Source organism: Anolis carolinensis, chromosome 6 (genome assembly GCF_035594765.1).
Source record: "Anolis carolinensis isolate JA03-04 chromosome 6, rAnoCar3.1.pri, whole genome shotgun sequence".
Lineage (NCBI taxonomy): Eukaryota > Metazoa > Chordata > Lepidosauria > Squamata > Dactyloidae > Anolis > Anolis carolinensis.
The window spans coordinates 50,361,432-50,374,358 of NC_085846.1; the positions used below are offsets into that span (position 1 = coordinate 50,361,432).

The 12,927-nt window shown below is 44.8% G+C and overlaps 1 protein-coding gene across 1 annotated transcript in view; it reads right to left on the reverse strand.

Annotated features, from left to right (window-relative positions):
- The window catches only part of adcy1 (adenylate cyclase 1), a 173,113-nt gene extending 161,383 nt beyond the window's left edge, over positions 1–11,730 (reverse strand). Inside the window, exon 1 of the mRNA XM_003222294.3 lies at positions 10,321–11,730. Coding sequence (XP_003222342.3) covers positions 10,321–11,061 — 741 coding nt within the window. The 5' untranslated portion in view covers positions 11,062–11,730. The remainder of the gene's footprint in view (positions 1–10,320) is intronic.
- Between the last annotated feature and the right edge of the window lie 1,197 nt (positions 11,731–12,927).

A 12,927-nucleotide genomic window follows, 5' to 3' on the forward strand; every position in this document is an offset into this window, starting at 1 on the left:
AGAAAAGGGAAACCAAAATGATAAATGATATCGCTGGTAACATTGACAATCCTGTTGAAGCCTTGGTCAATAAGTAGAATCAAAATCTAACCAGGCTTTTGACATTGCCATTAGCAAATGTCCTGTCTGACCCATTACTAACCAGGCTCCTAGGTATATGGAGGCCTTCAGAAAACTGAAAAGAAAAGAACAATGATTAGAGTGCAGATGGCAGATAACTCAACTTGGATGAGATACGACATAATATCGAGAGCATCTTTATTCTTATAAGGTGGCAATACATGCTGTCAAGAAACCTTTCTTCTCTGCACATATTGCACCTGTCAATTCACATTCAGCTGAGCTATTCAGGGTGGTGAAAAGTCTAACTTAGGTCACCTTCCTCTTAGGCTTCTGTTAGAACTTTCAGTAGTTCATGGTGATGTCTTTAATGAGCACTTCACAGCTAAAATATTTCACATAAGAGCTGACTTAGATGATATAATTGGAGCAGGAGTTAATAACGGGGTTCCCAATGACTTTGTGAATGGGGTTACGCTGGATCAGCTTCAATTGGCAAGTACTGATGATGTGGACAAGTTGCTGCGCGCACATCCACAAGGAAGGCGTCTGCGTGGCAAGATAAAATGGGAGGCCTCTTCCTATTGCCACAAGCATGCCTCCATTATTATTTCGCCTCCTCCATCGCAGAGGAAGGTGAGGGAGGAGGTGGGAAAGGATCGCATGGGGTGAGCGACGAGATGGGAAAGGCACACACCTTTCCCTCTTCCCTCGCCCTGTGCACACCTTTCGCAGCAGCGACGGCAGAAAAGGTTCACACAGGGCGAGGGAGCAGAGAAAGGCATGTGCCTTTCCCTCCTTCTCCTTTGCACCACATGTACCTTCCATGGTGGAGGAGGAGGGAACCACTGCTGTGAGGGGTGGATAAATGGCTCCGATGGGCTGCATGGGGCCCGCGAGCCATAGTTTGGGGACTCCTGCTCTACAGTATCATTTTTCACAAGTAAGAGCCAGAACTGTATATAATTCTGATAACATCACACATTTGCATAATAATAGTGTGATATTCAAAATTTTATTTTCACTTCATTTCCCAAACATTGAATTTAACTTGCTTTTTTAAAAATTAGTATGCTGTGTTGGCATTTTCATTGAGCCATTTACCATAATCCCAAGATACTTCAGTGTCAGACACTGCCAGTTCAGATCAAAAACAAGATATTTCTACTCATTATAAGATGAAAGGCACTCATGTGTTTCCTAATGACACAGTTTTCTTGCAAGTTACTTGTCCTCAAATCCAAATCCCTAAGACATTAAAAATGTAAAAATTGGAAATCACAGGATGCATTCCAGAATTAATATCTGTTGGCTGTCAGATTATAATGGGGCAAAAAAGCTCAACTAGCAATGAAAGGAGCTCAGTTCTACCATAGAATGTTCTAAAGACTTTGTGGGATACTACTGTGAGAAGCCCTGCTGATAGTAATACGCGGATGACCTTGGCCTAACAACACAAGCAAAAGACTTTGAAACAGTTGAAAACCAATGCACTAATGCCCTAAAAGATCTTTCCAGCTACTATAAAGCTAACCATCTGAAGCCTAACCCTGCCAAGACACAAGTGTGTGCTTTCCATCTACGTAATCATGAAGCCAACAGAAAACTGAAGGTTACTTCGGAAGGCCAAGAGCTTGAACACTTTTCCAACCTTAAATATCTCGACATCACCTGAGACTGAACGCTAACATACAGGAAACACTGTGCGAACACCGAGCACAAGGTAGCTGCACACAATAACATCCTGCGGAAACTTACTAATGGTGCATGGGATGCAGACCCAAAATTAATAAGAACATCAGCCCTGGCCTTGTCTTACCCAACTGCTAAGTATGCCTGCCCCATTTGGCATAGGTCTTAGGCATGGGCAAATTAATCGGAAACACTGTTAATCGTAATAAATTAGTTAAATGTTATAGATTCAAACGGGGTTCCAAGGTGGTTTGGCACTTCAAATTTAACCTTCCAATTTGAATCATTAGTGCCCATGCCTCGGAATATCTTCGGATAACCTTCGGATATATGAGAAAGTGTTTTAATTCAACCAATCTCCTGGCTAGCATTGGGGGTTAAGAGCCATTAGAAACCAAGCCTGGGGCGTATTCTCTCCTGGCTATCCAGGAGAGAAATCCGCCTTCCCTTCCTGGTTGGTTTCTATGGGGCTCTTAAACCCGTTGCTATCCCAGAGAAAAATCCCCCTTACCTTGCTGGTTGGGGAAGCAAAGGGAGCCTGGTTTGCAAAGGCTCTTAAACCCATTGCTATCCAGGAGGAGAGAAATCCCCCTTCCCTTCCTGGTTGTACACATTCAAACAAGGTTGACTGCGGGATGGGGCACCTGGTCAGGGGGATAGACTCCTTATAGACTTCTGTGACACCTCCACCCCACCCTCCAGATCTTGGTTGGTGCTGCACAGAGTACCTGGGAGGACAGAATTGGGTGAGATTGACCCTACCCGTCTCACCCAACCAGGTCTCCGTTATGCACGCCAGGTCTGCCCGTTCATCCAGGATGAGGTCCTGGACAATTGCTATTTTCCCATTTACAGATCTGGCATTCAACAGCACCACCTTTAATCCGGCGGGATCGCCAACCTGAGTATCGAAATTTACCATGTCAGGAGGCCGTTTTAAATTTACAAGAACTCTCTCCCTCTCCCTAGGCTGAATTAGCTTTGGCCTCCCTTTCCCGTATCTCCCCCTCCCTGAATTACTTCTATGGGGGCAACTTGGCTAGCAGACACCTCCTCCTTCTACATGGCCACTCTCTCTTTTTCTCTATCATTGGGCTGGCACTGGCTTTTAGGTATGGACAAGAACCCTGTTTTAACTGTCACACTCCACCCTCCTTTGGAGGTAACTCCTTCCTTCCCCCACTCCCCCCCCCCCTTGGGAGTTACTGAGATAGAATGTACTATGAGGCTCTGTAACTCCCTCCCTCCTTGTTTTACAGTTCTTAAAGTGCAAGGTGCTAAGGGTGGGGAGGGGTCTAATTCATAGGTTACTATAATAAAATCACTGGGGTAAGGGAAACTAAACTGAAAACTAAGAAACAGTAATAGGTTCACAATTAAAGTGCCAGAAGCTATTGCTCTTACTGCAGAGTTACACAGTTAAGTGATAAAGTGACTATATGCTTCAACATAACTCTGGTCAGGAATAGATTTCCTTATTCAGAAGCTGATGGCCATCTGTCAGGAGTGATTTGATGGTGTGCTATGATTTCTGTTTCTGTGTGATAAATGTCATTTCCTAATTGGTTCTGTCATAAAAACATGGCGAAACTTGATTACACTGCCAAAACTTTGTCTTTGCACAAGGGACATTGTTGTATAAAAATAGCACATTATGATTTGTTGAGTCTCTCCACCAATTTAACAAAGTTTCAGCCACAAAAACAGTTTCTGAAGTAGAACAATGACTTTCAAAGTAAAGACAACCCAATGAAACAGGAAATAGCACTTTCAAACCAGGAACAGATTTTTGTTATTATTAAAAATGTTTTTTTATAAAACTTTGAAAATTTGCCAAAAATCTGAGGATATATCAAATGTTCTTAGATTTGGTGAGGTAACAGTGGTAAATATGTTCTACCACTATAGCAAATTTCATTAGGATAGCTCAAAAAATTAGAAAGAGAGAAGCCCCTCAATTTTCCCCATTGAGGATAATGTTTTACTTAATGCGCATGCGCATCTGCCATTAACGAGGTACATACAAAGAATCAGAAGTTTCGGAAAGTTTTGAACTTTTTGACTTCAAAATTCGGAAATGACTTTAGAAATGAAGCGCCAGCACCCCCTACTTTTGAAGCGAATTTTGAACCATTTTTTCATGGATTGCACATTCCAAATAGGTCTGCCCACACAAAGCAAGTGAATATAGCATTGAATGAGACATGTAGAACAATCACAGGATGTCTTAAATTTACACCTGTTGATAGACTCTATAAGCTAGCTGGCATTGCCCCCCCCCCCAAATGTGCGATGGCAAGTTGCTGCCAATTGTGAAAGAATTAAGGATGAACACTGTACGGCTACCAGCCTCCTCCCAGTAGACTTAAATCAAGGAAACGCTTTATGAGAACCAGCACTCCCCTAAATGGTCCTCCAGAAACAGCAAGAATATCCCCATGGGCAGCAAAATCAGGCAATTCCAGCTGGATGGCCCCTCCATGAGAGTCTTCCTTCAGGGGCAAACCAAGAATGGGCAACTTGGAAGTCCCTAAACAGACTCAGAAGCGGAGTTGGCAGATCAATAGACAACCTGGCAATAGACAACATAGAGGAATCCTCCACCTTGTACGATCGCGGAGCAGAACAAACAATTCAGCATCTATATGCTTGCTCACAATGCCCAGACTCATGTACAGAGGAAGAACTGTTTAAAGCTATAGACAATGCAGTCGCTGTTGCCCATTTTTGGTCTAAATCTATTTAACAGCTTGTGATCCCTTTATTTTATCAGATTTAACTTTATTTATTATGCAATGCTTTTGACACAAAATAAATTAAATAATAAGCCAAAACTACTCCCTATGGCCAGAGTCAGCTTTGAATATGCTGAATCCCAAACCCTCCACCAAGAATGGCCTGGGTTGGAATCCTCAACAGATGGGAACTGCAATCTGCCTAAATTTAACTCTAAAACTCCCTAGTTCCTCACTATCACTTCAAAAACCTCAGAATTTCCAGAATACTAGCTTCAGAAGGTTTCTTCTGAAGGCATCCCCAAAGCCTCTAGAATAGGCTTTGGGGATGGAAAAGGGAACAGGATTTTACTGCTCTGCAAACGGAAGTTCAGCAATGGAGGTGGGAGTTAAATATAGTTACACACACACACACCACACACATACACTTTCTGCCAAAAGCATTCTGTCACAAATCTCTAGATCTACTGCTTCATTACTTCCTGATCCTCACTGTAAGACATTGCCACATTGCCACCCTGAGTCCCTAAGGGTGAGAAGGGTGGGGTAAAACTGATGTAAATAAATTTGCCCCCTACACAAGAAAAAGAAGCTAATATGCAGGCAAATATGTAGAAAAATTCCTCTTCTCAAATGATGTTGTGCACCAACCCCTGCCATCACATAAAACAGTATAGAATATTTTTTTCATTATGAATCAAACAAAAAACATAATAGATACTGTTAAAATAATCAAGAATGCAGATTTTTCTCATTTTCTTGGAAATGAAACGTTTAGTGATTTCTTGAACATGCTACTATTACCATCAATATTTGGTGTCTGGCAGAACTGTTGGTGCTTTCACTGAAAAGGGCTTTCACATATTCTCCCTTTCTTGCTGAATCTCTAAACCATGCACTTAAAATAGACTACCAGATTATCTGGGTAAATCATAAAGCTTGGCTTATCTCTCCCTCCCTCTCCCCCCTCAAAACATACAATTTATTTTGTCCACCAGCTCAGCAGCAGTGAGCCAAGAGTAATCTACTATGTCCCTCTAAACCTACATTTTGCTTGCTTACATTTTCCCCTACATATCTGTTGTGTTCACAGTTAACTGACACTATGTTCAAAATTCAGAGTTATCTAAACATATAGAATGATTTCAAGACTACACACATAAATTGTGGCTATGATTGTGGCAGAAGCTGTATATGTCTGTGTTACAAAACTCTGATGTAGCCAGTTTTCAGCCAGAGAAAGTAACATTAGAAAGCAGAAACAGAGTAAAGCGACTGTTTTATTTCTCCTATTTATTCTGTATTCAAAATCTGTTTTTTTTTTCCCAAGCCAGATGCTTTCAACTTCTAAAAAAAAAACCAAACTATGCTCTGCTAATAAACAACTACAAAATAATGTAGTTGTGTGGCTTCTGGGCTGTAAAATAATACTTTCTCAATACACACACATACATATATATTCCAAATTAGCTCAGATTCATAACAGAAGTGAATCTAAAAGAGAGTTCTGTTCATAGGCAGGCCATCTCTCCACTTTTACTTCTGTATAACATTGTAAGCCTATGGACACCTGAGGAAGCCCTACAGGACAGGGCTATAAATAACTTACTCCTAAGTGGTGGGAAGAGCGGAATTCCTAAAGATGCTGCAGAAAAGCTTCTCTACCAGATTAATGACAGGTTAGAAAATTTAGTGACACAGGGGCATGTGTGCTTTCATAGGGTTTTCAGAGGTGATTTTGTCAGTTCCTTCCTCTAAAATATAGCTTACACCACATACTGTGTTTGAAGACAGAGGTAAAAAAATAACTGCTGCCACTAAAAATATGGGCTAGGGAAGCGATATACACCTGGAAGAAATTATATAGAGCAGAAATACTGTATACAGATTTCCTTAAGTGTGAAAGTATACAGTATTTGTTACAGGACGGAGCTACATACTCTGACCTTGAGCTTAGGATTCAATAGTTTTGTATTATTGTACTGTGATGATGAAGCAAGTCTTTGTATATGACTGAGAAAGAAATGCTCCTTCACTATCAACACCCCTTCCCAATCTGTCATTGTCAACCATGTCCAAACTTCAGGCCTAATTTATTTAAATGATTAATGCATATTTAAACTATATGGCTGTGTTGTTAACACGATGATCTCTGTAACTAATCACTCTCTGCATGCTATGAACAAAGCATTTCGTCATAGTAATAGAGAATTATCAGCTCTTCAACTAAACAGATGTGCTTGATTAATTTAAAAAATGTTAAAAGTTTTTCCTCAGAGTAAGCATGTGATACAAAACCCCATGCTACTACATTATTTGGTGTATCCATTTTACAGTGTGTGCATTAGATACTGTATATACCAGGCATGGGCAAACTTGGGCCCTCCGGGTTTCTACTGGCTGTTAGGAATTGTGGGAGTTGAAGTCCAAAACACCTGGAGGGCCAACGTTTGCCCATGCCTGGTATATACATAGCATACACCAAGCAGTTTCACATACAACACAATCCATCCTCCATTAAACTGAGCTCTAATGACATATCCTGCTTACTATAGCCTAAATAATTTTCATTCAAAACCTAAAAAATAAAATGCAGAAAACACACAATAGGTGTGTCAGATATCAGCCTTTCCCTCTGATGCACTCCCAAATCTTTCTATAGGCTTCGTATTACTTCATTTAAAAAAATACCCTACATGAACATATGCAAAATTATGGCTAAATCCATCCAAGTGGTCTAAGAGCTTAATGGGCCTTAAGAACAAAGGATGCCCTTTGTTTCAAGGGCTCTGGAAGCTCTTCGACCACAAGGAATCAACAAGCAGTTTGTTTTGTTGATTTGTCTCTGCTAATCACACAATTTCCTTGCCCCCAAAATAAGTAGCTCCTGCTAGGGCATCCTCCTCGTCCCTCTTGGAGCGATGCAAGAGCCAGGTTACACACTGGGGCAGGGAGTGGACAACCCCCCTTTTGCATCAGCTCCACTGGCTGTCAGTCTGTTACAGGGCACAATTCAAAGTGCTGGTTACAATCTTTAAAGCCGTAGACGGTTCAGGTCCAGGCTATATGGTCTGACTGCATCCCCTTGTTCGAACTTGTCCGAGCCCTGAGATCTTCAGGAGAGGCCCTTCTCTTGGTCCCACCTCCATCTCAAGCTCGGTTGATGGGAACGAGAGTGAGCCTTCCTTCTCTGTGGCTGCTCCCCCCCCCCCCCCGACTCTGGAACTTCCTTCTTCTCAGGGAAGCCAGAATGGCCCTCTTCCTGCTGTCCTTCTGGTGGCAGGCTAAAATATTTTTATTCAGGCAGGCTTTTAAAGAAGAAGGTGTTTACGATCTAGTCAGGAGATGCTGTGGTTTTTAACTCTGTTTTAATGGCTTTTAACTGGGATTTTTTTTGATACTGTTTATGTTTAATCCTGTTTTAATGTTCGTATATTTATATATTTTAAATGGTTATGCTATATTTTTACAACAAGCCACTTTGAGTCCCCTTCAGGGAAGATAAAGCAGGGTATAATATTATAATACAGTGGGATATAAATAAATATAATAATAATAGCATTGGTTCAAATTACAGGAAAGGAGATTCCACCTGAACGTTAGGAAGAACTTCCTGACCGCATTTCACTGTTGAACACTTAGGCAGAAAAAATGAAATGCAAATATATAGGATGGCTGATGTCTGGCTTAGCAACAGTCCATGTGAGAAAGATCTTGGAATCTTTGTGGACAGCAAGTTGAATATGAGCCAACAATGTGAGACACAGCAACTAAAAAAGCCAATGGGATTTTGAGCTACATCAAAAGGAATATAGTGTCTAGATTAAGGGAAGTCATGGTGCCTTTGTATTCTCCTTTGGTTAGACCTTACCTGGATGCTGTGTCCAATTCTGGGCACCACAGTTCAAAAGAGATATTGACAATTTGGAAGGTATCTAGAGGAGGCCGACTAAAACAATCAAAGGTCTGGAGATCATGCCCTATGACAAGCGTCTTAAAGAACTGGGTATGTTTAGACTGCAGAAGAGAAGGTGGAGAGGAGACATGAGAGCCATGTATGAATATTTGAAAGGATGTCATAAGGAAGAGGGAGCAGAATTGTTTTCTTCTGCCATTAAAACTAAGACTAAGAGCAATAGGTTCGAATTACAAGAAAGGAAATTCTACCTGAACTTTAGGAAAAACTTCCTGACTGTTCATGCTGTTCAAAGTGGGACTCTCTGCCTCGGAGTGGGGTGGAAGCTCCTTCCTTGGAAACCTTTAAACAGAGGCTGGATGGCCATTTGTCAGGGATACTTTGATTGTGCTTTTCCTGTAGGGCAAGGGGTTGGACTAGATGGCCTATTTGGTCTCATAGAATCATATAATCATAGACTTGGAAGAGACCTTGTAGGCCATCTAGTCCAACCCCCTGCCAAGAAGCAGGAAAATCGCATTCAAAGCACTCCTGACAGATGGCCATCCAGCCTCTGTTTAAAAACCTCCAAAGAAGGAGCCCCCACCAAATTCCGGGGCAGAGTTCCACTGCTGAACAGCTCTCACAGTTAGGAAGTTTTTCCTAATGTTCTAGTGGAATTTCCTTTTCTGTAGTTTGAAGCCATTGTTCTGCATCCTAATCCCCAAGGCAGCAGAAAACAAGCTTGCCCCCTCCTCCCTATGACTTTCCCTCACATATTTATACATGGCTATCATCATGTCTCCACTCAGCTTTCTCTTCTGCAGGCTAAACATGCCCAGCTCTTTAAGCCATTCTTCATAGGGCTTCTTCTCCAGACCCTTGATCATTTTAGTCACCCTCCTCTGGACACATTCCAGCTTGTCAACATCTCCCTTCAGTTGCGGTGCCCAGAATTGGATACAATATTCCAGGTGTGGTCTGACCAAGGCAGAATAGAGGGATAGCGTGACTTCCCTTGATCTAGACACTAGACTCCTATTTATGCAGGCCAAAATCTCATTGGCTTTTTTAGCTGCCGCATCACATTGTTGTCTCATGTTTAATTTATTGCCCATGAGGACTCTCAAGATCTTTATCACACGTACTGCTGTTGAGCCAGGCATTCCCCATTCTGTATCTTTGCATTTCATTTTTTCTGCCTAAGTGGAGAATCTTGCATTTGTCCCTGATGAACTTCATTTTGTTAGTTTCGGCCCATCTCTCTAATCTGTTAAGATCATTTTGAATTCTGCTCCTGTCTTCTGGAGTATTGGCTAGGTAAAGGTAAAGGTCGTGTCCGACTCTGGGGGTTGGTGCTCATCTCCATTTCTAAGCTGAATAGCTGGCGTTGTCCATAGACACCTCCAAGGTCATGTGGCCAGCATGACTGCATGGAACGCCGTTAGCTTCCCGCCGGAGTGGTACCTATTGATCTACTCACATTTGCATGTTTTCAAACTGCTAGGTTGGAAGAAGCTGGAGCTAACCGTGGGCGCTCACTCTGCTCCCTGGGCTTGAACCTGGGACCTTTCGGTCTGCAGATTCAGCAGCTCAGAGCTTTAACACACTGAGCCACCGGAGGCTCCTGGAGTATTGGCTATTCCTCCCAATTTGGTATTGTCTGCAAACTTGATAATCATGCCTTCTAACCCTTCATCTTCGAAGTCATCTAAGTCTCTTCCAACAACTCAGCCTCTGAGGATGCCACACAGCCTCTGAAGATGCCTGCCATAGATGTGGGCAAAACGTCAGGAGAGAATACTTCTGGAACATGGCCACACAGCCCGAAAGACATACAACAACCCTGTGATCCCGGCCATAAAAGCCTTCGACAACACAACTCAATGATCCTATAATAATAATGATGATGCAAGGCAGGGCGCAGCTCTCACTCACCGTCCTCCAGAGGGGCTGCCTCTTGGCACTGACGGAGGCGGCAGCCACGATGAGGTGGCAGAGGGCCACCACCAGGCCGAAGAGGCCGGCCAGAAGGATGCGGACGGGCAGGAGGGAGTAGGAGACAAAGGTCACCAGCATGAGCTGCCACATGCCCTGCTCGGGGGAGCTGGGGGGCTCAGCGCCATAGGCACCCAGGGAAAAGGGGCAGCAGAGGAAGGCGAAGGTGAAGCTGAAGAGCAGCGTGAGCTTGACGATCTGCTGCAGCTGGGTGACCTGCAGGTACTTGACGTTGGTGACGATGAAGAGGGAGAGGAAGATGATGCAGTGCACCGGGTGGGAGCCCTTGGAGATGGTCAGGCTGGGGCCCGAAAGCAGCTCCACCAGCGCCAGGCTGGCTGTCAGCACAATCAGCACGGCCAGCGCCTTCAGCGTCGAGGTCTGCTCCAGCTTCAGGTTGTAGTTCTGGAAGAGCGACTCCAGCTCCTTGCAGTCGAACTGGTCCTCGCAGGCCAGGCCTTCCAGCAGCAGCTGGCGACGAGACGCAGGGGTCGCGTTACCTCCGCTACTACCAGCCGGGGGAGGCGGTGGAAGCGGCGCTTGATGCTGCTGCTGTGGTGCCGCCGGCGGCGGCCCAGCCGACGAGGAAGAACAGCAGCAATAGCGACAGCACTTCTTCCTCGCCTTCTTGCTCTTCTTGATCTTCTGAAACGGTATTTCCTCCATGTCAGGGCCATTCATAAACCCCAGAGAAGAGAGGCTCCTCCGCCACTATTGTTCCTCTCATGAGAGAAACAAGGTGAAGGGCGGCGAGGCGCGAGAGGGGGGGGGGGGGGAGGCTTTTTTTTGGCGAGCGCGGGAAAGTGAGAAAAAGAGAGCAGCAGTCACCTGAGGCAACCCACCAACGAAGCCGTCGCCGCACGCAATAAGCAGGCACAGCAGCAGCAGCAGCAGGGAAGTCCGCCGGAGAGGTTCCCCTCAGGAGAGAGGAGTCTCCCTGGCGCCCAGAGCCAGCAGCACAGAGAAGGTCGCCGAAGAATCCCTTGGACTGGGCTCCAGACGCCTCACTTGGCGGGCTTCCACATCCATCCTCTTCCTCCTTTCCCCGCTCGGCTCCTTCCCCGCACGAGACGACCACGCAGGCGCTCTAGGGACCCTTCATCCCCGAATGCCTCCCCAAAGCCGTCCATCCGAAAGCGGGGGCGGGGAGACAAAAGGCAGGTGTCGGGTCTTCGTGGTTCCCCAGCCTTCCCCGTTTCACGTCTCCCGCTGACAACACATTCAATGCAAGCGGGGGTTACAGCGAGATTACAGAACAGCCGGGGAGGGGGAGACGCAGAGGCAGGGAAAGAAGGTGATCCCCTGCCAGCGTCCAAAAGCTTTTCCACTGGAAGGGGGGAAACAACCCTCACTTGCGCCTGCGCAGTGTCTTCTCCTACCAAGCTAGACACATCTCCCCAATCTGAGTGTAAGGAGCAGGGAGGGAGGCTCAAGGTTTGATAACAGGACTGCATTCTCCTCACCAGCAAGCCTGTAGCCAAGGGGGCGGTTTAAAGGTTCAAACCACCCCCGGATTTTTTTTCAGGTAAAAAAAAACCTGGTTTACTCATCAATTTTAATTGGTTCACCTCATACCAAGTCTATGAGAAGCAAAAAATCCAGAACTGCAAGCACTAGCTCAATCAGATTTTGATTATTCACACTGTCCACCAATTTACATTGCAATAGCAGCAATAGCTGACATAGTGGAAGTGACCCAGTTGGTCTACCCACAGCCACCCCTTCGATGGATTGTCACCTTGACGTGGTGAGGGGGCTTTTGTATTCCAACCACAGGAGTCACACACTCCCAGGAGTGGCCACAGGGGAGGATCCAGACCAAGCACAATCCGAAGACCCAAAGACCTCAACGGCGGAGCAGGCGGAGGATAATATGGTACATGTTACAACAGCTGTGAAGGAGGAAAAAAGCTACAACAGACTGAGAAGCCACTCTCGTTGTGTTAATCACACCACTGCTGGGACCTCAATCTGTGAAGACTGTGTGTTGACCGGCCATGCATCGACCTCCACACATTAAAAAAAATCACGCACAGGCATCTTCCAAGAAATGGAGGACCATCATGGAGGGGCCGGGCTGTGGTGCAGGCTGTTGAGCAGCCTGCTGCAATAAATCACTCTGACCATGAGGTCATGAGTTCAAGGCTAGCCCGTGGTGGGGTGAGCCCCCGTCAATTAAAAATAAAAAATAGCCCCTGCTCGTTGCTGACCTAGCAACCCGAAAGATAGTTGCATCTATCAAGTAGGAAATAAGGTACCACTTATAAAAGTGGGGAGGCAAGTTTAACTAATTTACGACTTGGAATGAGGAAGTGCCGTCAGAGTGGATGATGAAGCAGCTGCTCCCCCCTGTGGCCAGAATCGAACATCCCCTCAGGAGAAGGTTAAATTGCCTCTGCGTCTGTCTGTCTCTGTCTGATGTGTTTATGGGCATTGAATGTTTGCCCTATATGTATATAATGTGATCCGCCCTGAGTCCCCTTTGGGGTGAGAAGGGCGGAATATAAATACTGTAAATAAATAAATAAATAAATCATCCTCGAACTA